Here is a 24,405-nt window from a genome sequence, read left to right as displayed (position 1 = left end):
AAGGACACGTCGCGATAAGGATACATCGTGATAAGGGAACATCGCGATAAGGACAGGTTGGGATATAAAAGGGCATTGCGCCGTGAAAATGGCGAACGATGAAAAGAAAACGTGAAAAGGACACGTCGCGATAAGGATACATCGTGATAAAGAAACATCGCGATAAGGACAGGTTGGGATAAAAGCGCACTGCGCCGTCAAAATGGCGAACGATGAAAAGAAAACGTGAAAAGGACACGTCGCGACAAGGAGAACATCGTGATAAGAACCCGGGAACAATCGGCCAGTCCCAGAACGAGAGATGCACCCTCTCGTGCATTTAACGATACGAAGAAACGGCCCCCCCGAAAATCCCCACCGATTAGCATAACCCCCCGCAATGATTCATCCGCGGGCCCTAGAAAGCCGCCCTTAAAAAGGGCCCGAAAGTCCCCCTCCCCCGTAACGCATACGGTTTACAGCAGCCATTCCATCCGCATGAGATTCGACTGACGTTTACGGGAGCGAAGATTAACACTCGCGAGGGGGTAACGATGTATCGAAGTCCGCGGGGCCTTAAGGCCCCGATCGGGCGCAGTGTCTTCCCGGTAGGCAGAAGCGATAAAACTGGCCTAGTGCCGATTATGAAGTCTGGCAGGCGAACCCGGGCCCCGGATGGGAAAAAACGCGCAAAACGGGCCCGACGGGCCCCGTAATAAATATCTCCCGATTAGATCTCCGAAATCGGCGGGGGTTGGCACAAGGGGGGGGGGGGGCCTATTAATCACCCCGCGATAATCAAGCTGCCCCGCTAAGTAGGCCCAATTTCGGCGAAATATGTTTTAAACTCCCGTAAACGAGAATTTCGAATTGGGAAAAGAAAGGTCTACGACTGCCGGACAATTATTCACGTCCCCTAAAGGGTTGAAAATTGGGGGGGGGGGAAATGGGGGAGGAGCCGAGCAATTTTCCCCGATTTTTCTCGCACTTTCGNGGGGGGGGGGGGGCGCGATTCGCGAAATCGGGCTAAATGCAAAACTTTCCCCCTGTGGGGGTGGGTGGGTGGGTGGCCGCCGCAGGGAGGAGTTTATAGACTTGTTTGTCCCCGCGTGGCTTTTTCGGGAATTATTCGCAAAGTTCGATCCCCATCGGCCGCGAGTCTCGGCGATACGTCGACGTCGGGGGTTGGGGGGAGGGTTAGGGGATGAAATTTGGATTTTGCGGGGGAGATTCATCGAGCCTCGCGCCAAGATCCCCGAGGAAACCTCTCTTCGAGAGCATCCCTCGGGGAAAACGCTGATACCTAAGGACACCGCAAAAACCGATAGTGGAAATAAAACTACCCCCCCCCCCGCAGGGTGAACAAAATCTGCGTAAGTCGCGGGTATATCGGGGGGATTCCGCCATTTCCCTGGATTTATCCCCGTCCTTCTGTTCGCGAAATATCCCGGAGGTACCTCGCGTAAAAGTAAATAAAATCACCCCCCGATTCTCCCGAGGGACTGGGAAAATATGCCGATAAATCTAAGACGAGATCGGCGGTGGTCGCCCCCGGGGGGAGTTGCCCCCCCCCAGGGACGACCCAGAGCCCGCCGAGTTCGCGGGCCAACTTCGGGATTGTCTTCGCGGAATCCGCACCCGCGATCCGTTACCCTCGACGTCCAGAACTTTTCGCGACCCCTTCGCCGGCATCCGGATGCTTATTTCGGATAAACAAACGTTTAGTTCCGCGAGAACGCACCCCCACCCTGGGCGGAATCCCGCGGGACCGTCGGGGAGGAATGCCCCAGGAAGATCGACGTGAATCTCCCTGCACGCGGGGAAATAATCCGCATTGGATCAAAATTCGCTCGCTTAAAAAATACGAATACTTGGTAATAGGTAAGCTCGGACAAATTGACGGAAATCATCTCATGCGCAGAGAAATAATCCGTAGATATGGAAAATATAATTTTGTCGCTTAAAATCTATGAATACTTAGAAAATAACTATGAAAAATCGACGTAAATCTCCCACGTGGGAAAATAATCCAATCGTAATAAAGAAATTTCGCTCGGCACTTATGCAAACGTGCAAACGCGTTAGCTCTGAAAAATCTACGTAAATCTCCTACATGGGAAATTAATCCCGTCATGATAAAGGAATTTCTCTCGGTCGACACATATGCAAACATGAAAATGCGTTAGCCCTGAAAAATCTACGTAAATCTCCCACGTGGGAAATTAATCCCGTCATAATAAAGAAATTTCTCTCAGTCGACACATATGCAAACATGAAAATGCGTTAGCCCTGAAAAATCAACGTAAATCTCCCACGTGGGAAATTAATCCCGTCATAATAAAGGAATTTCTCTCGGTCGACACATATGCAAACATGAAAATGCGATAGCCCTGAAAAATCGACATAAATCTCCCACGTGGGAAAATAGTCCCGTCGTAATAAATAAATTTCGCTCGGCATTTATGCAAACGTGAAGATACGTTAGTCCTGAAAAATCGACATAAATCTCCCACGTGGGAAATTAATCCCGCCATAATAAAGAAATTTCTCTCAGTCGACACATATGCAAACGTGCAAATGCGTTAGCCCTGAAAAATCTACGTAAATCTCCCACATGGGAAATTAATCCCGTCATGATAAAGAAATTTCCTTCGGTCGGCACTTATGCAAACATGAAAATGCGTTAGCCCTGAAAAATCGACATAAATCTCCCACGTGGGAAATAAAACCTGTCGTAATAAATAAATTTCGCTCGGCATTTATGAAAACGAAAAAACACGTTAGTCCTAAAAAATCGACATAAATCTCCCACGTGGGAAAATAATCCCATCGTAATAAAGAAATTTCCCTCGGTCGGCACATATGCAAACACGAAAATGGATTAGTCCTGAAAAAAGGGACGTAAATCCCCCACGCAGAATAATAATAAAGAAAATTGTCTCGGTCGGCACTTATGTAACCGTGAAAATGGGTTAGTTCTGAAAAAAGGGCGTAAATCCCCCACGTGGGAAAACAATCCGTGATCATGGATTTCGGTCGATCATATTCACCTAGTACCTCTCCAAGTGTCCCAAGTTCACTAACCTCGCATTCCAAAATGCGCATCTCGAAGAGATCCCCCGGGACTCCTGGAGGTCGTCTTCATGGCTCCTTCGGCCTCTCCCCTGGGTCGCAGCATCGGGGTTTACCTCGTCCACATCTCTTCTCGTCGATCCTCAAAGTCTGGAGTTCCTATAATAATATCCTACACTCCCGAAATTCCCGAAGATCCGCGTCCTTCGGGACACCCGACCGAGTGGCATTCCGCCTTACAACTAAACGCGCCGCAACTCGTCCGCTCCTCGGCCCAATTGCGTTCTAATTTAATAGGGCCCAAATGGAGGCGAGAGATTTGTCGAGCTCGCCAAAAGGCGCCCGAAGACACCCGAAAACACCCGAAAACACCCGAGGACGCGAAGGCCTCCCCACCAGTAGTTTCGAAAAATCCGCAGAGCTCGTCGACGCGACAATGTTGATCAACATGACCGCGATCTCGGAAATTCGTCCGCAGATCATTTTAATCAAAGAACCAAGGCCCACCTCTTCCCAATAAGACGATCCACCGATAAGATTCTACTTGTCAAAAAATCCGCGTAGATTAACCCTTCGAACATGGATCCATTTCGACATACGGGCGAAATTCGTCCTACCGTGCAGGCAATATTGGGCCAAACGTCGAGCGCCTATAAGCGCTCTTAGTAGCCGAAGGGTTAATTTGGAAAGTCCCAAGGAGTCGAAGAAAAAAGGATGAAAGTGGGGCCAGGGCCCAACCAGGTCCCTAAATCGGTGGGGATAACGCGAATTGCCGAAACCTCCGGTTTATTGCCGAGACGTGGGGCCCAGGGGTCCCCTTAAACCAGTCGATATTATTGTACTCGCGCAAACGTAACTCCAAGAGGTAAGGCCCAGGTGTATCGCGTTGCAACGATGACGGGAGGGCCCAGTACGAGACGGGCCGATCTTATCTTAATTTCGCGAAAGAAAAAGAGAGCTCCCTCCCGTCTCCCCCGGGAGAGATCGTGGGTGATCCGCTCATTTCTTTCCCCGGTTGTCTTTCCGGGACCCGGGGAACGCGGGGTCGCCCTGGCGTATCGCGGCGCGCCGATCCGGGGCCCTAGGGCCCGTTGGGCCCAGATCCGCAGATACGGAGGGAGGAAGAAACCCGAGCAATTACGCGCGTAATTAAAATCCGGGAAATGGAAGCCTCGAGGCGACCGTAAATTCGAGTATCTCGTAAAAAAAAAAACGGTAAGAACCGATAGCGCGATTACGAGGTGGGTCGAATTTTCAGATCCTCAATTTGGAAACCGATTTTCAATTCGGAGCAATGCCCCAGGACGAGGTGAGAGGTGTATAAGGCTATCGAGTGGCGTCTCCTCGGCATCGACAAATCACCGGGCGGACATTTCGCGCCTAATTTTCCTCCGGGAAGATAAATTTGGATAAAGAGAAGAAATGAAAGAAAAGAAAAAAAAAAAAGGAAAGAATCGCCGAGGGGGATAATATCTTCGGGGATATAACGGCCGTCCTCCGGTTGTCGAGAGATAGCGGGCCCCCTCCGGGATACCGATCTCAATGTTTCAAGGCGATAGGCCCAAAAGGCGGGCCCGCGTCGCGACGCCTGCGCCCTCGCGGGCGATTCCGCGCCGGAATTATTCCACGCGCGGCCCGGCGGCTCCGCGTGATGTACGGCCGGGCCGCGTCGAGGGACGTGTACCACCTACGCGGCCGACCTACGACCTCCAACCTTCGCGACGAGGACGAGATATGGGCCGAATATTGAATCGCCTTAATCGGACGGACCCTCTTGCGAGGTCACCAATTGGTCGCGCGTCGCGCCTCCACCTCCGCCCAGGCGACTCGGCTGCAGAGCGCGGAGCCCCAGCAGGTCGGCACCGTCTAGGATACCCGGGGTGTCTATGCAACGAAGGTTGGGTTAACTTCGGGAACGGGACTCGCCACGTCCTAGCCGAGGTCGTCCCGATGGACCCTACGGTCCCGGGGTGCCTCCAATTCGACCTACTCCCTTCGTACCGACAAGGTGCACTTTATTTAGTCAAATCGGAGACGCGCGGTCACCGGCGTAAGCGCCGTCGTTAAAAGTGAACGCTCCGTAATAAAAAGGACAGGATGAATCCGCGACGACGTCTTGGAGGGCCGCAGAGCGGGGCCCGGGGGGTACAAGCGGGCCCCGGGCTGCGGCGCGGGCGTATCATACAGAGAGAGAGTCGAGTCGGTCGCGGGGTCGAGGGTTAGACAGTTCGCCTCCCTAGGGGTGGCATTCGTCACTTGGGCAGTCCGAAGCGGGTCTTGGGCCGGCGCACGGGCCCAGGGGTGGGCCTGGTGCTCGCGAGGTTCTCCTCGAAGGTGTCCACGGTGAAGTCCTGCTCCTTTGCCGGAGGCTTGGGTCCGCCAAGGTTCCTGGGCCGCAGGCGGCTGACCTGGTGGAGGGCAGAGCTCCGGGGTCCTGGGGCAGTCGGCACGTCGCGGCGGACCTTCTTCTTAGGAGTCTGCAGGCGTTTCGCGACCACCGGCGGCGGGGGTGGCGGCATCTGGGGGCCGGGGATCCGGGGCGGCGGGCACGGCGGTAGTCGGGGGGGTCCCGGGGGCATCCTGGGAGGCACGGGCATGCGCATCGGGTGGAAACCCGGCCGAGGCGGCATGCCTCCGGGCCCGGGTGGCGGCAGCGGCGGCCGCATCGGGTGAGGCGGCAGGCCGAACCTGGGGGGCGGCGGCCGCGAGGGCCTCAGAGCCCGAGGGGGCCCGAACATGGGGCCCGGCGGCGGAGGCGGCATGGGACCTGGCGGCGGACCCATGGGCCCGAACCCTCCTGGGGGCCTGAAACCGAAGGGCTGTGGATACGGGGCCCCGTTTGCCGCGAAACCTCGACGTCCTGGTGGCGGAACGAATCCTGGGGGGCCCGGTGGGCCCATCAGGTGGTGCCGGCCGAATCGCTTCAGCGTATGATCCTTCAGCAACATCTTGCGCATCGGGACTGGCTGCGACCTCGTCACCTTGCTCGTGTCGATCTTCTCCCCCTTCGGCACCTTCTTCAGGTCGTTCACGAAGATCTCCCGGTCAAACGTGTGGCCGCGCGCCTCCTCGAACGCTGAAACACAAGCCGGAATGTCCACGCTACTCGTCTTGCCAAGATCCTCCACCTCCTCTGCGAGAGTCGCTAGGATCGCTAGGATTGCTAGGGTCACTAGGATCACTAAGATCACTAGGGCCACTAAGTCGCTAGAGTCGCCAGGGTCGCTACCGACTCGAAGGACACCTGGGGTTAGAATTTTCCCCGAAAACTTAGAGTGGGAGCTTTCTTGCGCTACTTCGTGGCCTCGGCCAAGGTCCCTATCTCGGTCCAAGGTGGCGTCGCGTCGTAATTCCGGTGGGCGTCGGGTCGCGTTACGGCGGCGACGCCGGGGAAGGAAGACGTAACCCATCGTCCCGCCGACGCCGTACCTCGCGTCGCGTCGCCGGGACCCGAGACCCGATTTACGGACCCCTGCGACGCTAAACGGCCACCTTTCCTGCCGATCCCTGGGACTGCGAGTCCTTGGCGCCGCCATATTGGAAATCCTCCACCGAACCCGAACTGGAACGCGACTCCACTCTTCATTTAAAAAATCCAAACTCTAGGTCACCGATACGCATACGTCGCGTTTCCTAAATTCTCCCTTAACCTTAGAATTTGATAACGATATCTAAGCCACGATCGAATCATTTCACGGGATTCGCAATTTGTTTCTAATCGATGGTTTACGTATCAATGCTGGAAGTGGACGCGCGAATTTCCAAGATGGCGGCCCATGAGGACGCCGCGAAGAGGAGCAACGTCTACCCTTACGGATACCCGCGATATATCTCGCCGAGTTAACGATATCCAGGAAGATTATACCTTTTATCGAGTCTTGACATTCCCAGCCCAATTGCTGCACGAGGTACCTGCAACGAGAAAAAGAAGGGAAGGGTCAGTATGCCGCACGCCTGGGCAGTTGCGGGGCCAAGGGGAAGGGGCCCGAATTCACAGAGAGGGCCTTTCGGACCCTCGCTTGAGTACGAGTCGACTAATTAGAGGGAAGGCCCAACTTAAAGTCTGTTAATAATTCTCAGCGTACCTGCAGATGAGGTACCCGGTGCGGTTCACTCCATGGGTACAGTGGACACCTACCAAATCATCTGAAACACACACACGAGAAGAGATAAATGCACTTGGGTCCCATCGAGGAATTTTTCGGGCCTTATTACATACATTTACTTATTACATTATATATACTTATTACATATATTTCTCAGCACGGGAGTTGTACATTTCCAGGAGAGGCAGAGGAAGGCACTTCTCTTCAGGGAAATTCCAAGGGAGGGACCCGGGGGCCCCAATTCCCGTGAAAGGGCCCACTTTCACGCGGGACCGTGATCGATCACCTGGTTAATTTGGCAACCGATCGATAGTGATTTGTATCCATCCCCGCGTTACAAGTCGTGCACAGGGCCCAACGTGTACCGAGAGGAAAAGAGGGGGGACGCTCCAAAGGCGGGCCGCGGCTTTCTGGGCCCTGGAAATAGAAATCGGGCCCAGAATCCGTTGGGACCGGTGTCGGAGCTTTTCTTCTCTTGAGCGATCCCGAGGAAATTCGGAAAGGTCCGGGGGTCGTGAGATACTTTCTCCGTTTGTGCAAGCGAGGTCATCCGGCGGGGCCCAACGCGGAGGGAGGGGCAGAAATCGGGCCCTAAGTGGCAGATCTCGGAGGGGTCATCAATTTAGCCCCGGGCCCCGAGAACACTCGAGCAAAGCGGCCTCGGATCGCGAGATTACGATATAACAAAATCGTCGTATTATAATATTGCCGCAAATTGGCAGGGGCCCTACGGAGCAGTCGGGGCCCGCGCGACGCGACCTCGGGGACCGGGCCTCTCGATTCGGCGAGGTGTTCGCTTTAATAAGGGTTAAGTCCCGGTAATGGAGCGGCATATCCCCCGATACGTGTCCGTACACCTCGGCGAGTTATCGGCGGGGCCTTGAGGCCCATCGGGCCCGCAAAACCGGCGAGAAATCCGACTCTCGATCGATCCCTGGAAACGCGGAGCGATCGGCCGGGCTCCGGGCCGTGTTATCGCGATAACTCCGCGAAAATATCACCGGGACTGCTCGGGGCCTCACCCCGGGGGTTAAGTCCCCCCAGGAGATACCCGAGAGGGACCCGGCGCCTCCCGGGCCCGCGTCCAGGACGAGATACACGTATAGAACGTAGGACTCGCAGGATGCGAGATGTAAAATGTAAAACGTAAAACGTAAAACGTAAAACGGGAACTCGCCGATGGCGCAGATAGGGCCCCGGGACCCTAGGGCGTAACCCGAGAGGGCCCTTTGGGCCTTAAAACGAGCAGCCCGCGGGACGTCTCGCGACACGCTCACGGAATCCAGGAACAGGGGGGGATTTTCATCGAATTCTTCGACCCCTGTTAAGGGGATGTGAAAGTGGCAACCGGAAGGTCAATCGTTCATAAAACTTTTCCACAAAGTGGGTGTCTCAAATCGTTTCATACTTTAAAACGTGAATATGGCGACCCTAAGGTAGGTCCTGAAACTCGGGAAATATCATTTTTTACAAACTATTTTTAAAATACCTATAAACAAATTTGAAAAGAATTGAAATTTCATGACTTTCGGGACCTTCCTTACAGTCTTCCTATTCACGTTGTAAAGTTTCAAACTATTCGGTATACCGAGTTGGGAGAAAAGTTTTATAAACAAAACCTATTTGACGCCACTTTCACGTCACCTTAAAACCACGATTACATTAAGGTGACACAAAAGTGGCCTGTTCGAGATATGTCTAAAACTTCTTGCTAAACCTGACGGATGAATTTCTCGGCGCCTTTCGAACCACCTTAAGCCCCCTATAAGTTTCCATGAACGAAATAGGATTCTTTGTCACCACCGCGCCCAGCGGAGAGGTCCTCCCCCGAAGGACATCCAAGGCTCTTCAGGATCCCGCCCCGGCCGTTAAGGTCGGGTCTAAAAATGCAGAGGTAATCCGAGAGTTGCTCTCGTTTGCTCGTTCAGCTCGGACCGAGTAAACGTCAGCTCATTCCTCCCGGTTTATCAGACCCGAGGTCATCTCACCGCGGCTCTTGCGCGCCGTGTAAGTTACACGAGGGACCCGAGGATACCCTCGGACCACGTCGCCATCTAATGCGAATCTGGAGCGCACCTCCTGGTGGGCCGGATACCCCGTAAGGCCCAGGAATGCATCTCGACTTGCAGTGAATCGTCTTAAAAAAACGTCCTCCCCGTGGGCCCGAGATCGATCGGTCCAAGACGTTTCATCGTCGATTTGGCGCCGTCGATTCATCGCTGCCGATATGTCGCCGTAGATTCGTCGCTGCCATTTCAATGCCAGCGATATATCGCGGCTATTTCGTTGCCATCGATTCGTCGCTGCAGTTTTGTTAGGTCGATAAAAAAAAAAAAGAAAAGAACAAGAGATCTCGTCCTGGAGAACGCCAGGATCGAGTGCGTCGCAGGATCGACGGCGCCGGACAGCGATCCTGCGGTTTCGAGACCCAGATCTCGTGATCTCTTGATCCGGTGATCCGATGACCTCGTCAGGGATCGGCCTTGGAGCTGTATGTCAAGAAACGGATCGACTCTGGACCCGGGGCGGACTCCCCAAGGACGGCGTGCGGTTCAGCTGCGGTTTGTCCGATCTGGCCCACGAACAATTGGTCTCAAGTATTGAGAATATAAATGAAATTGATGGGGCATTAATTAAAGTTACATCGCAATTAATGAATGTGATCCCACACTTTGGATGGAATGACGTACTGGTCTCATAAATCGATCGGAATTTTCTTTCATGAAAAGTGATTCTTTTCGTTCAGGGCAATTCGAGCGTGATTCAGGCCCAGATAGGCCTTGGCCTCTCGAGGGCCTTAGGGCCTCGCCACTCCCGGCAAGTGCGGGAGCTCGGTTTTAGGACTACTGGAGTAGTCCGGGCCCTAACCCCGAAGGGACTTGCATAACGTGGCGATATGATGTACGCAAGGAGGGCCTCAAATAGCCCCCGGTGGATCGCCGGGCCCTCCCGGTGGTGGGGGCCTCCTTGATGCAGATCGGCGGCCGACGCTAAATTCTGGGCCCTCGAAACGGGCCGGATACATGGTGACCTAGTTATACCCGGTTCTCGCCCACGTAAAAAGGCCCATTCCCCCGGGAACGGTGACTTCTTCGCGACGTTTCGTCAGCTGGTTTCCGCGGGGCCGCGATTACGGGCCCGAATCGGGCCCCTCCCGGGGGCCCGATGAACGATACCGTCCGCGCTCCTCCCGGGGCACTTCGTCTTCCCTATCCCGGAGATCGATCTCGAGCGGTCCAGGCCGGGTGATTTCTTCATCGCGGGGCTGGACGCGGGGCCCTCTCCCGGTGGGTCCTCGGGCCCCGTCATTGGAGCCCGGCTCGTGTCCGGCATCCGAGCCAGGGCCCCCGATACCGGCCCGATATGCCGGACGTCGCTCCGGACAACCGGGCCCGGGCCCCGTGGAATTGATAAATGCTAAGTGGCACCCGAAGCAGCCCCGCCCGCCTCGGAATTCCGTGGGCCCTAGGGCCCCGGCCTTGCGCGGCGCCGCGACGGCCCGAGCCCGTCCTCGCCCACGAGCGTCGCGCGCGCCGCGACGTTTCCCACGTGGGAACCGGGGCCTGTCCGCGACGAATTCCGGGGACGGTGTCAACTGCACCGTTAACTGCGCTATAGCGATACAACAAAATCGGGCCGTGGGGCCCAAAATTCCACGTCGAATGCTGGATCTCTCCATCCCCCTACGTAAACCCTACAAATTCGCAAGGGCCTGGTTCGTTCGAATTTAAAGGAGGACCCTGAAGATGAAGTCGAAGAGGGCGAAGAAGGCGAAGGACGGAATCGGGCCCCGCGTCAACTTCGCCATAGCGATACAACAAAATCGGGCCGTAGGGCCCAAAATTCCACGTCGAGTGCTGGATCTCTCCATCCCCCCACGTAAACCCTACCAATTCGCAAGGGCCTGGTTCGTTCGAAATTAAAGGAGGACCCTAAAGATGAAGTCGAAGAGGACGAGGAAGGCGAAGAACGGAATCGGGACCCGCGTCAACTGCACCATAGCGATACAACAAAATCGGGCCGTAGGGCCCAAAATTCCACTTCGAGTGCCGGATCTCTCCATCCCCCCACGTAAACCCTACAAATTCGCAAGGGCCTGGTTCGTTCGAATTTAAAGGAGGACCCTGAAGATGAAGTCGAAGAGGACGTGGAAGGCGAAGGACGGAATCGGAGAACGACACACGTGGTCGAGGAGATCAAGGAAAGGGGAAGAGGGGAACGCTCTCGCTCGAGGGAACTTTCTTCCCGGCCGGTTGATAAACGGCGGCAGATAATTAACAACGGCCGGCAAACGCGGCCGTGCGTGGGCGATCCTTCGCTCCCTCGAACCTCGAGAACGAACCAGAGATGGCCGGAGGAACGAGGGAACCGGAAAGACTGGGAGCCGACATGGACGTCGGGCGAAGGACGAACAGAGGCGGAAAAACGGAGCGGAATACCGGCTCGCGCACGGAAGCTGCGCACGCCTTCTGCGTGCGTGCAAATGCGTGTGCAGCACGCTGAGTAGCTGCCAAAGTGCCGAAGCGACACGCAAGCTGCAAGGGACAAGAAGAGCCAAGGATGCACCGAGCGAAAAATGCACTTTCCAGCAGAGTGGAGCCGATTAAATTAATTAAAATAAAATCACATAAATAATTAAAAGTTCATTTAAATAATTAAAATCGCACAAGGAAAAAAGGTAATTTCAGTCAAGATGGAATAAAAAGTCTGGGATTTTTTATTTCTGTACAAGAAATCTTGATTTTTGTCAACCCTGCTTACCGGGCGAAATCGATTACTCGCGTCAATCCGAATGTTTCACGAAGTGAATCGTCTCTTTTAATACGTTTTCCCTCGGGAAATGCAACGATTTTCTTAACAAGTAACAGGGCGGTCTCGCTATTTTCCGATCGCCACCTCTTTGGAGTCGCGATAATTAACCCCTTTAGTGCCGAATTCATTAACAAGTGCCGAAATCTGCGGCATTTGTAATACGAGGATGCATCGTTGCCCGGCACTAAAAGGGCTAATAACGTACGTGGAATAAATAAAAAGAGACTCACCGTCGCCGCTCGTCGAGGAGAAGTCGTCCATCGATTTGAAGAACCTGCAACCGAAGAGAGAGAACGTTCAGGAAAAAAAGCGCAACTCGAAGAACGAAGTGCATTTCGGGCGGAGACGGGGGAGGAGGAATTCGGAGTTCCTCGGCGATCGCTCCTCCTCGAGAAGGGGGTCGTCCCGTTCTGGGCCCTAGGGCCCAGGGAGGATTTCTAGGATCGAAAGCCAGGGTCCGCTGGCGATAATTCACGGGGACGCAGGCCGTGCCTCATCGCGCATCGTCGATCCTCCCCGAGGTGCGCCGCCTCCCCCGCCATAAGGCCCCGAGGGGGCCCGCTTATTAACGAATTAAGGCCCGCGACTACTCGATAAATTATTCCCCCGGGACCGACCGGGCCGTGGGTGCCGCGGGATCCGCTGCGGCGAATTCCGCGCATGCCGATCTCGCTCGCGACTCGCATCCATCTTCCCGCGGGTGGGGCCCGTCAGGCCCAGCAGAGCACGCGCCCGGAGGACCTCGGGCCCCGGAATGCATCCTCCCCTCCTGGGGACCACAAATGCGCCCCACGATTTTTAAACTCCGACAATGACCCAGGGAAAAAGGGACAAACTCCCCCCGACCCCCTGAATTGAGTAATTTGCATACTTATTCCAATTCGATACCGTTTAATTTTATTTAAAAAAAAAAAAAAAAAAAACTTGGGACTTATGAAGTATCCCTCCGGTTGAATGAGCAATCTTTTTTTCAAGGTAGAAATTAGGAAAACCAAGTCAGAGGCGATTTTATCTCCGGGGCCTTATAGGGCCCAGAGGTGGAGCCGACCGTTTCGTCGCGTTCATCCTCGATTATTTCTGTCGTTTCCCCGTCTGGGCATTAGGGCCCAGATACATCTTGATTGACGCGAAATCGTCCCTGGGCCCTCTTGGAGGCTCCCCCTCGGAGCGATTGGTTTCTGGCGGGAGCGCGGTCTCTTTTGGGCCCTAAGTAGGCGAGGGCTGGCGATTATACGGCCCTGGGCCTCTTAATAGGGCCCCTTTAGCGCCCGCGTTCCCTTTCATCTTCCGGGCACCCCCTAACACGGCGCCGATTAGTCTAACCCGATTATAACACCGCCAACTCACTCGGCGATCGGGCCCCACTCTTCGGAATTGGGGCCTCCGGGCAAAGTGGGCCCAATTTTTCACGGCGGCGGTTTCGCACGGTTAGAAAAATATACATATATTAAGACAGTCTATCCCTGTGGAAATAGTACCAGTGCATTTCTCCTGAGACTTCTCGATCGACGGAATGTTTTCGGGGCCGGAAAATTGGGCCTTACAGAGACGAGCTACACGCCGAGGAGGATCAAAGGGGCGAATCGATTCGTCCGGGTTCAGGGCTGACACCTCTTGCTTTTATCACACGACGGATAGAAACGTCGCATCTCGGCCGAACAAAGCGGGGATAAATGTGAGGTTATCAATCAGAAGACTGGCCGAGGGGACGAAGAGGCGGCGTGCCTCCGGGCGCCATTTTGGCTTAAGGCCCCCGGACAGGGCCTAAGGCCCCAAATGAAAAATGACGCCAGTCAAATTAATTTCGACCTCGACTCGAATCACGGATTCTCTCCCGATCTCCGTTGCGCCGCCCAAATCAAGCCCATTTCTCCGACAAATCGGCGTTATCACTCTTATCAGGAGAAATTAACCATGCTTAAGGCGGTACGAAAGTGACATCTCGGAACATCAATGACGCTTCCCTCCTAACAGCTTGATAACGTATCATCTGAAATTCCACCAGGTGAGTATGGAGGCCCCAGGGAAGCTCCCGATGTCCGTAAAATTTCAATTAAAAACAATGTTTATAAACTAAACAAAAAAATAATTAAAATCTCAGGAGTGCTCAGACCTTCTTTAGGGCCTCCACATTCACGTGGGGAAGTTTAAAACGATTCGTCACCCCCTTTCGGAGAGAAATTTCATAAACAGGACCCTTTCGTATCGGCTTATCTATAATATAAATGGATAAAAATGGAAAATCGTAGTTTCCCGACATTGTGGCGTAAGGGGGAAAAAAATCTGCTCCGGTCTTTTTTGCCGGTGCAACATTTTTCATCGAGCCGAAGTCCGGAGAAAGAGGGCAAAGAAACCGGCGTGCACGAAGAGGTGTGTCATTAAGCCCGAGGGGGGGGGTTAATTACTATTCAAGAATCGATTGTTCACCAGGTCGGGCATCCTGGGGTGTGCGTCGCGGAGTCGCGCATAAAACAAGCGGTCACGCATATCGCGCTTGTACCCCGGTGCATCGGCGCATCTCGGTGCATCGGATGGCGTTTATAGCCGTGCGATAGTCGGATGCACCGAGGGGCCTCATTTGAATATCGCGGCGTGTGTGGCCGAGCGCACGCGCCCGCCCGGACGGACGCGTGCAAAGCGTACAATGCGCGTGCATGTCGCGTGCAGCGCATGAATTGAAACTATATGGCGCATGCATTTCACGTAAAGCGCATGAATTGCAAGTATATAGCGCGGGTATTTCGCGTAAAGTGGGTGAATTGCAAGTATATAGCGCGGGTATTTCGCGTAAAGTGGGTGTATTGCAAGTATATAGCGCATGCATTTCGCGTAAAGCGCGTGAAAAGCAAGTATATAGCGCGTACATTTCGCGTAAAGCACATGAATTGCAAGTATATAGCGCGGGTATTTCGCGTAAAGCACATGAATTGCAAGTATATAGCGCGAGTATTTCGCGCAAAGTGTGTGAATTGCAAGTACATAGCGCATGCATTTCGCGTAAAGCGCATAAAAGGTAAGTATATAGCGCATGCATTTCACGTAAATCGCGTGAATTGCAAGTATATAGCGCGTGCATTTCGCGTAAAGTGTGTGAAAGATGAGTATATAGCGCGTGCATTTCGCGTAAAGCACATGAATTGCAAACATATAGCGCATGTATTTCGCGTAAAGCGCGAAAAAGGTAAGTATATAGCGCGTGCATTTCGCGTAAAGTGTGTGTATTGCAAGTATATACCGCACGCATATTGGGTAAAGCGCGTGAAAGATGAGTATATAGCGCGTGCATTTCGCGTAAAGCACATGAATTGCAAGCATATAGCGCATGTATCTCGCGGAAAGTGCTTGAATTGCAAATATATAGCGCATGCATTTCGCGTAAAGCGCGTGAAAGGTAAGTATATAGCGCATGCATTTCACGTAAACCGCGTGAATTGCAAATATATAGCGCGCGCATTTCGCGTAAAGCGCATGAATTGCGAGTATATAGCGCATGTATTTCGCGCAAAGTGTGTGAAAGGTAAGTATATATCGCGTGCATTCCGTGTAAAGCGCATGAATTGCAAGTATATAGCGCGTGTATTTCGCGTAAAGTGCTTGAATTGCAAGTACACAGCGCGTGCATTTTGTGTAAAGCGCATGAATTGCAAGTACATAGCACGTGTATTTGGTGTAAACTGTGCGAACTGCAAGTATATAGCGCAAGCATTTCGCATAAAACGTGTGAATTTCAAGTAAGCACATAGCGCGTGCATTTCGCGTAAAGCGCGTGAATTACAAGTATGCAACGTGCGCATCGCGCGTGCGCGTCGCGTGCCCAAACATTAGAAGAAAGACGTTGATCGAAATTGGGCAAAATCGGCAACCGACTGAAATTCGATCGATATATCGAATCCAACGAGCAGAATCAGAGGAGGCTGCGAAGATCTCCAAGAGCCCTCGCTCTTCCCGTCATGACAGCCAAATTGAAAAAAAAAATGTCAACGTGACCTGACATCCCTTCCCACCAAAAAAAGAAACCCTTTCGGCCGAAACTGCAAAATTCGGAAATTCGGAAATCCTAAAATTACAAAATTCTCAAGTCCATCCGGACGTCATGTGCAACTGCGGAAGTGACGATCCAGAGCCTGACCCCTACGTGCCGTACTCGCAGTATGAAATGTGCGTATAACCCTAACCCAACCATGTCGCGATTTAATTAGCCCATAAATTACCCCTCCATGGGAAAAGCTATTAAACTTCTTCACTCCGAGCGAAAAAATGTACTTTCTAGGAGAAATTAAATACTCGCGGCGATCCAACCCCTTGCCAAAGAAATGTCTCGGTTCCCTTCAAATTGATCTCATAAGGCTCATCGATTTCGCAACCCAAATTACGATGACTTGACGTCATGACTTTGCTAAACGAATTTTATGTACTAAATTCCGAGCTTGTCGTTAATATTACGAGCTTGAGGAAATCCAATATTGGTCGTAACTTGCGTTGCTTGAAAATGAAATTGGACCGTGTCTCGTCGATGGTCTCTCCAAATTGATCTCATAAAGCTCATCGATTTCGCAACTCAAATTACGATGACTTAATGCCATGACTTTTCTAAAAGAAGTTTACGTACAAAATTTAGAGCTTAACGTTAAGATTTCGAGCTTAAAGAAATCCAGTGTTGGTCGTAACTTGCGTTGCTTGAAAATGAAATGGGACCGCGTCTCGTCGATGGTCTCTCCAAATTGATCTCATAAGGCTCATCGATTTCGCAACCCAAATTACGATGACTTGACGTCATGACTTTGCTAAACGAATTTTATGTACTAAATTCCGAGCTTGTCGTTAATATTACGAGCTTGAGGAAATCCAATATTGGTCGTAACTTGCGTTGCTTGAAAATGAAATTAGACCGCGTCTCGTAGACAGTCTCCCCAAAAGACCAGAGACAAGAGGTTTGATTTTCCTAGAAATTCATTGTTTCGCTCGATGCACGTTTATCATTCCGTGGAACCACAATAAAGGGACCCGATGTCCTCTCAGATCCCCCCCGCAAGGGGGAAGAAGGGGTAGGCCGGTGTTGGAGGACTACGGAGGTAGTGCTCGGAGAAGACTGGTCTACGACGAGGAGGACGAGTACATCCCGATGTCGTTGAAGTTCCCTCGGGACATCCGAGGTTCCATCTTCTCTCGTAGGCCCTTCCCGGAGAACGCCAGGCCCATAGGGCCCATCCGAGGAGTGGGCCGAAGGCCCGACCTGGCCGACATCACGGGAGTGTCCATAGTGCGACGACGGTTGGTTTGTGAGTCGCCGACAATTGCCCAAATCGGCGAGAAAAAGGAGTCAGAAAGGAAGGACTCATGCCCCGAGAGAGACAAAACTGTTGACTCAAAGAAATATGCATATCGCCACGACAAAATCCTGCGATCGAACACGCCGAAGGAAATATCGGAGTAAAGGAAAATTCGTTTGAATCAGCGACATAGGAAAAAAAAAACGACGAAATCCTCGTTTCTTGCAATTATATATGATTCTAGCAACGATATTTCCTTCAGTTAACCGATCTTTTATTTTCCCAGGGCATATATCGGGGACAGGATAAAACTGTTGACTCAAAGAAACATGCATATCGCCACGACAAAATCCCGCGATCGAACACACCGAAGGAAATATCGGAGTAAAGGAAAATTCGTTTGAATCAGCGACATAGGGAAAAAAAACGACGAAATCCTCGTTTCTTGCAATTATATATGATTCTAGCAAAGATATTTCCTTCAGTCCCCAGATCCTTCATTTTCTCAGGGCATAGATACGAAGAAAAAACGAAAATAGTACGTCACGTAACCTGGGAGAAAATTGGGCGATTACGGACGAGGGTTTTCTGGGCTCCACTATCTTGAGGGCGGAAAGTGACCACTTTCCTCCCTCGGGAGGTAAAGTGTGACGTATCACGAAACACGGGCAACTTTCGCCACACCTCGACAGGCACTGAAAGTCGGACTATCGGTGGAGGGGGGATGAAAAGAAATGAGAAATAAAAAAAAAAAGAAGAAAAGATTGAATTCGCGCGTTAGGGTGCATAAAACCGCGCCCCCCATGGCCGAGCCCGCTCGAGGTCGCCGCCTTCCTTAAACGCGGTTTATGCTCTGGCTTAGCGAGCCAGGCCCGGGGATTTTCTCCCGGGACTCTGTCATCTTTATCGCCCGGCATTTGCATAATACAATCTTGCGGGGATCCCGCGCGAAGGGGCCCCTTTTATAACGCGCAAGGAAGCGCCTTATAACGCGAGCACCTACGCCTCGGCCGCGGCGTCCGGCAAGAAGAGGGACCCGGTTCCCCATGGAAGGGTTTCTCAGGCCGTCTAGAAGGGGTCCAGGGGACGTTCCCCTCGGCTAGGGTGCCCCAGGTCTCGCCTACCGATATTTATCCCCGCAGGAAACAATCTCTTCGCCCGCTATGGCCGTAATTCGCGCCGGTTACGGCGCCATCTTGGTCCCGCCCCGTGCAGACTCGGGAGAATCTCTTCTCCGATTTTCATCAATTTCCTCCCATTTCCTTCCGATTTCTCCCGTTATCATCGGCCCGTGATATCGGCTCCTCTCGGCCTCTGGAGATCGCCCCTCGCGGAACCAGTGAAATCCTGGAAAATCAGGACGCTTCGTCGGCAGGGTGTTCAATTTTCCAGGTATTTTCCCAGCGGTCGGATCATCTCAAGGAAATGGTCGCCTTCGTCATTTTAAGCAAACTGCCCAAATCGTCCCCGACCGCTAAAAAAGTCCCTATTTCCCCCCCCCCTTTCATGACAATCGTTCCTTCCGCAGACGACGACGTCTCGGATCTGGAAGACGAGGACCAGGAGGACCAGTACGGTGAGTCGGCTCTTCGAGAAATCGCTTTTGTCGTCCTCTTTGAAATTAAACATCCATCTCGGCTCGACGATAGAGACCACGAGGACCAGGATGCCGGCTTGCTGCCAACCAGAACAGGCCAGATACCAGGCACCCTGCGATCCAGCGTCGACCTCCAGGTACCAGGCACCTTGCGAACCTAGACCACCACCCTGTGCAGCACCTCCGAGGCAACCTTGCCTCCCTAGGCAGATCAGACCCGCCGGCAGACGCGAAGCACCGAGGATGACCCGAGTCACCAGGGGAGGACAGAAGATCCTCAGGGTACGCGATGACCCCCGTTAAGGGGACGTAAAAGTGCCATCCGAGGGGTCGATCGTTCATGAAAACTTCCTCCGAAGAAGGTGAACCGAGTCGTTTGAAACTTCACCACGTGAATACAGTGACTCCGAGGAAAGTCCTGGGCCGGAGGAAATTTCAACTTTTTAAAATCCATCCTGATTAATAATTTAAAGATTTCCTCATACAAAAAGAAAAGATATCAAGGCCTATCTTAAGGTCTTCGTATTCGCGTTGCAGAGTTCGAAACGAATCGGTGCCCTCGGTCCCGAGAGAAGTGTCATAAACGATCGGTTAAAATCATCGATCCTAGTGGATTTTAACCTTAAAGAAATCCCTATTCTCATCGATCCCTCGCCGGTTGGTGGAGTCATGAAATTACGGAGTCATCTCAACTCTCTTCCAGATGTAACACCTCGAAGAAGCCGAGCAACCTTCCTCCCGGCTCCTCTCGGTCCATCCAAAGGAGCAATTTCGAAACGAACTACAAAGACCCTCCGATATAAAAAGAGCAAATAAAAGGACTAAAAAAGGAAAATACCTAGAAAGTGCAAATAAGCTTAGAATCTGGGCACGCGGTTGCGCAGTTTTGGGAGCAGTCCCAAAAGCGAGATGACCCCGAGCCACCTCCCCGTGTTTGAGGATGTTTAATGCATGCGACCCGGCCGGAACACCGTAGGAAGGTGAACGGTCCCTTGTTTGCACGACCATGGGCCCGAGAGGGCCCATAGGAACTCGGGCCCAAGAGTTAAGAGTGAAACGGAGAGGGGATGCCTCGAGCCGAAGTACCGGGCAAACACTCGTGGACTCGACTGTTTCTCAATCGATGACCCACGCACGAACGGGGCCCGTGAATAATCCCGTGCATTCGTGCTTTCTTCAGGGTCTCCGTCGGTCCAGCACAGAAATTCCGGGCGTTTCGTTCTCTTTGAAACTGCCCAAAATGTGTACGAAAAACAAATTTTTTTCCACAAAATTTCCCCTCACCTTTAGGGGTTATATGCAGTTGTCAGGAATTTTTTTTTTTTTTCATAACTAAAATGCATTTTTTTAATCGAAAACGGAGGCGAGATTTCATAGCACATTTATTGAACCTACCCCTTAAGGTGATGAGATTCGGCTATTTCCCTGTACCCCTGAGAGAAAACATTTAGCCAAAGGGCATCAGACAGGGTGGATATTCATTTATTAAGGGTGGACCTGAGCTACGAGCTGGAGAAATTTTTTTTTCTTCATAACTAAAATGCATTTTTTCAATCGAAAACGGAGGCGGGATTTTATAGCACATTTATTGAACCTACCCCTTAAGGTGATGAGATTCGGCTATTTCCCTGTACCCCTGAGAGGAAACGTTTACCCGAAGGGCATCAGGCAGGGTCGATATTCATTTATTAAGGGTGGACCCGAGCCACGAGCTGGAGGATAAAAAAAACGATACACGGGGCCTAGGGTTAATGGAAGGCGAGAAGTGGCGAGAAAGGGCCCGAAAATTCGCGACGCCTCGCCACCCACAATGGGCTCCCCGGGGCCCGGTCGCTTCTTTGGGCCTTAGGCCCTCCCGTCACAATATTTGAGATGGGTCCCCTCTCGAGAGGAAAGAGAGGCCGACTCGCCCGCGATTCGCCGAACTCGTGGGTGGACCCAGGGAGCGCCGCTTTCGTCGGGCCCAAATAATCGCGGAAAAGGTCCCACCTCGATGCAGACCGAAGATCGCCAATTATCGCGACGTTAAAACGTCCGGCGATGCCCCAAACGAGAGAGAAAGAGATCCCCTCGGCTCTCTCTCTCCCCTTTCTCTGAAGTCGGTAAGTCGAGACTTGCGATCTCAATCGACCAGGGTATCCCCTTACGTTCCCTCGGGATGTATGGCGAGCGCAGGACGTACAGCGAATAGGCCGCCGTGCACGGGATGCATGGGATGCATGGGATGCACCCGATGCATGGGGGCATTGTCTCGCCGGTACACGACGTGCTACACGCGAAAACCTATGTTCGACGTCCAGGCGAATAAAGACGTCGCCCTCGATGAGGCGCCAGGACGCCCACGCCAGCTCGCCCGACACGCTCGTGCGCTCGCCTGCACTCGCGCGAATAAAAAAAAAACAAAAAAAAACAAAGGCGACACCCCAAACCGCCCCGGGTGAGAAATGTACTTTCTAGGAGAAATTACTCCTCGCCGAAGAAAATTTCCAAGCCCGATAAAATCATTTTTCAATTATCAAGATAACGAAACCCAGACGCTGGTGAATTGATATCAAGTGGAGGTGATATCTCCTGAAATGAATGAAAAAGATTCGCCTCAACTAACGAGGATGTTAATGAAAGAGTAATGTCATATGTGCCCATAATTATGAAAGTGGTCTAAGTCAAAATTAAAAAAAAAAAAAAATGAGTTTATCAGTTATTTCACGCCATATTATTTCAAACGAAATTAATTCAATGTAATTTCGAAACAAAAAATATATGACTTAGACCACTTTCATAATTATGGGCACATATGTCGGGTACTCTTATTTTCTCGACAGTAGCCAAAGATCAGCTGGATGCCATAATGCCGGTTTTTCTGGAGGGGACTTTCTTTCCCTCGGAGCATTCCCAAGGAGAAATTGGAAAAAAATGGAGGTGCAAAAAAAGGTGCACGACTCGATTAAATGTAAGGAATTAGGTACGGAGGAAGTAATTAACGAGTTACTTTAAAGGGGGTGGGGTACCGAGGCTCGGTTGACAATTACTCATTGTCGAGGAGAAAGAGGGCGCGATGTTCCGTCCGGGAATTCCGCTCCTCTACGCCGCTCGTCCCGGTGTTTATGTTTCAATTAACATGGCGTTCCGCGCGGAATTGCTTAATCCGTGTTCTAGCGGCTAACGAGGAGGCTCTATCGGCGCGATGATCGCCGGCGAGGGTTCCACGTCGACTGCACACGTCGTCGCTCGTGCACGTCCCCCGGTACGTGCGCCGTCGAGACGGCTCGGCGGGTTCGGCATTAATCAGCGATATCCATCGCCAGGAGTGAAGACCGCTGGGAAGGTGACGTCCCACGGGAGGATCGGCCGAATTTGTCCCGTGGGAGCCGGTCTACCGTGATACGCGACCCTGGGGCCCGATGTCGTCGATTTGTCGGTCCCACGTTCCAGTAATTGAAAGACCGCCGACCGGCCGACCGCCTCCAGAGAAGGAAACGTGGACTTGGCGCAAAGCTAAGTCCGGTAGAGATGAATCGATACGAATAAATACGGATGCTTCCTCGATACAAAGTATTTTTGGTAACGAGGAGATCATTTTTTAAATTAATTTCTGATCACTGTAATATAAAGGGGCGTCCGATATGAAAACCGCCGACCGGCCGACCGCCTCCAGAGAAGGAAACGTGCACTTGACGGGAAACTGTCAGCTAGGGATAAACCAAGTAAATTTTCTATCTACCTTCTTCGATACAGAATACCCGTCGGCACTTCTTATCTATACCAATGTACACCCAGTGGATGAAGAAAGGGTTACTAAAAAATGTAAAATGGATCTCAGTGAGGTGGATAAGTCCCCATTCTTGGGAATCCTCGAAGGAGGAGGGAGATAGCAAGGATTGCGGTTCGAGATCAAGTCTCTCTCTCCCGGTTCAAGGATATCTAGTTTATTAAGTGGCGCCTAGTTTCACCTCTGACTCCGTTCCTCGTCTTTCGGTAAACGATCCGCGCTCATCAAGGATAGGCGCTTAATTGCCGGTTCCAGTTAAGCGTGATATATGTTACGCGACCGCGCAAATAAAGGACCGAGAGGACGCACAAAAACAAAGGACTCGACGTCGGAAGGAGGGAGACGAGGAGGGACGCGAAAAGCGGCCACCTCGGGGAATCGACAAAGAGGCCGTGTCCCCGTCCCCGAGGAAGGTGCGGCATTCCGCGAGGCCGTTAAGCCAACAAAGTGAATCACCGATTTATCACCGATTTATCCTCGATTTAACGCGCCGCCGCCGAGGATGGCCCGTCCTTTGTGCGCCAGGAAGAGGGACTGTCCACCGGTCGTCCTTTGACCCGACGAGCGGCATGGAAGTCCTTCGGGACCCCTCTGTCAGGATCCCCCGTGCTCTCTGCGGACTCCCGGAAGTCCCGGAAGATCCTTTCCCCCGGAAAAATCCCGCTCCCCCCTCTAACCGTCCCTTTTAATCCTCGACTCCTGAACTCCTTAAGGGGACAGGAAAGCGGCGTCTACTAGCTTCCGAATCGTTCGAAATTCTCCCGCCTGAACGTGGAGGCGCTGGGGAAGGTCCCAACGCCCCTGAAATTTCACGTATGAAATCATTTCAAATGTTCCCAGAGAAATGGTTCCAAGTGAAGTCTTATAGGGTGGGCCCAGGAATGTTCGCGCGGGCCCTTTTCCCGGGAGGCAGGCGGAAAAGGCCGCGGAATGAAGACCGCAAGCGGGAAACGCGAGAGGCCGGGGACCCGCGGCGCGTTAACGGCAGAAACGCAAAGCCGAGGCGACAGTGACGGGGCCGTTAAAGTCCCCGCAGTTAACGTTTGAAACCACGACCCGGACCTCTGGGAGGCGTATATACATGCCGGGGCCTCATCGGGGCCTCATCCCATATGCGTCACCCGTGCCGGGACGCACGTCGGACTGGACTACTGTGCGCCATCTCGACGGACGTCACGGGAAATCGCGCCTCCACCCGACCGCATTCCTCCCGCAAATTAAACGCGAATTCCGTTATCGCGATTAAGGCGGAAAAAGGTAAAAAAAGAAGAGGAAGGAGACAAGCGCGCGGAGATGAAACTAATAAATTGTGAAAAAATGAACGAGGGGGGAGACATTTCTTTTTCTTTTTTTTCCGAGGAAATATGGAAAAGAGAGGCAAGGCCCGGGATTGTATTGGATCGGGCCCCGACGAACCTTCGCAGCGACGCCCGTCGTTCGGTAAATCATCCGACGTTTATTACAGTTAATTAGCCGGCCGCGGCCGGTCCGCGGGCCTGATTTGCATGAGGGGTCCGCGCGCGTATAGATGCGCGAGTGTGGGTACCCAGGAGTACTTGGCGCGGAACGCAGTCGCCGGCCCGCTTTCTCCTCTCCCGTGGGCCGTCGAAGAAGTAGTCGCGAGAGATAGGCGCCAGTCCCTAAAAAGGACTTGACATACGACTAGGGAAATAAGGAAAGACCTTACAAATGATAACGCTACAAACTGCGGTCGGGCATGCCATCCAGGGTAAAGAACGGCCTTAACTTCGCATACGAGGCCTAATCCCTGTCTCCGGAAACTTCATTTACTATATACAC

General features: G+C 52.5%; 1 protein-coding gene across 1 annotated transcript in view; it reads right to left on the bottom strand.

The window, feature by feature from the left end:
• Positions 1 to 5,057: 5,057 nt before the first annotated feature.
• The window catches only part of LOC105700088 (arp2/3 complex-activating protein rickA), a 44,254-nt gene continuing 24,906 nt past the window's right edge, over positions 5,058 to 24,405 (bottom strand). The window contains exons 6-9 of the mRNA XM_012425673.1: positions 12,200 to 12,243; positions 7,137 to 7,197; positions 6,917 to 6,963; positions 5,058 to 6,127 (exon numbers count right to left, since the gene is read on the bottom strand). Coding sequence (XP_012281096.1) covers positions 5,304 to 6,127; positions 6,917 to 6,963; positions 7,137 to 7,197; positions 12,200 to 12,243 — 976 coding nt within the window. The 3' untranslated portion in view covers positions 5,058 to 5,303. The remainder of the gene's footprint in view (positions 6,128 to 6,916; positions 6,964 to 7,136; positions 7,198 to 12,199; positions 12,244 to 24,405) is intronic.

The sequence above is a fragment of the Orussus abietinus genome, unplaced genomic scaffold (assembly GCF_000612105.2).
Source record: "Orussus abietinus isolate OABI.00-Male unplaced genomic scaffold, Oabi_2.0 scaffold196, whole genome shotgun sequence".
NCBI lineage: Eukaryota > Metazoa > Arthropoda > Insecta > Hymenoptera > Orussidae > Orussus > Orussus abietinus.
This window is presented reverse-complemented; position numbering and strand designations above follow the sequence as displayed.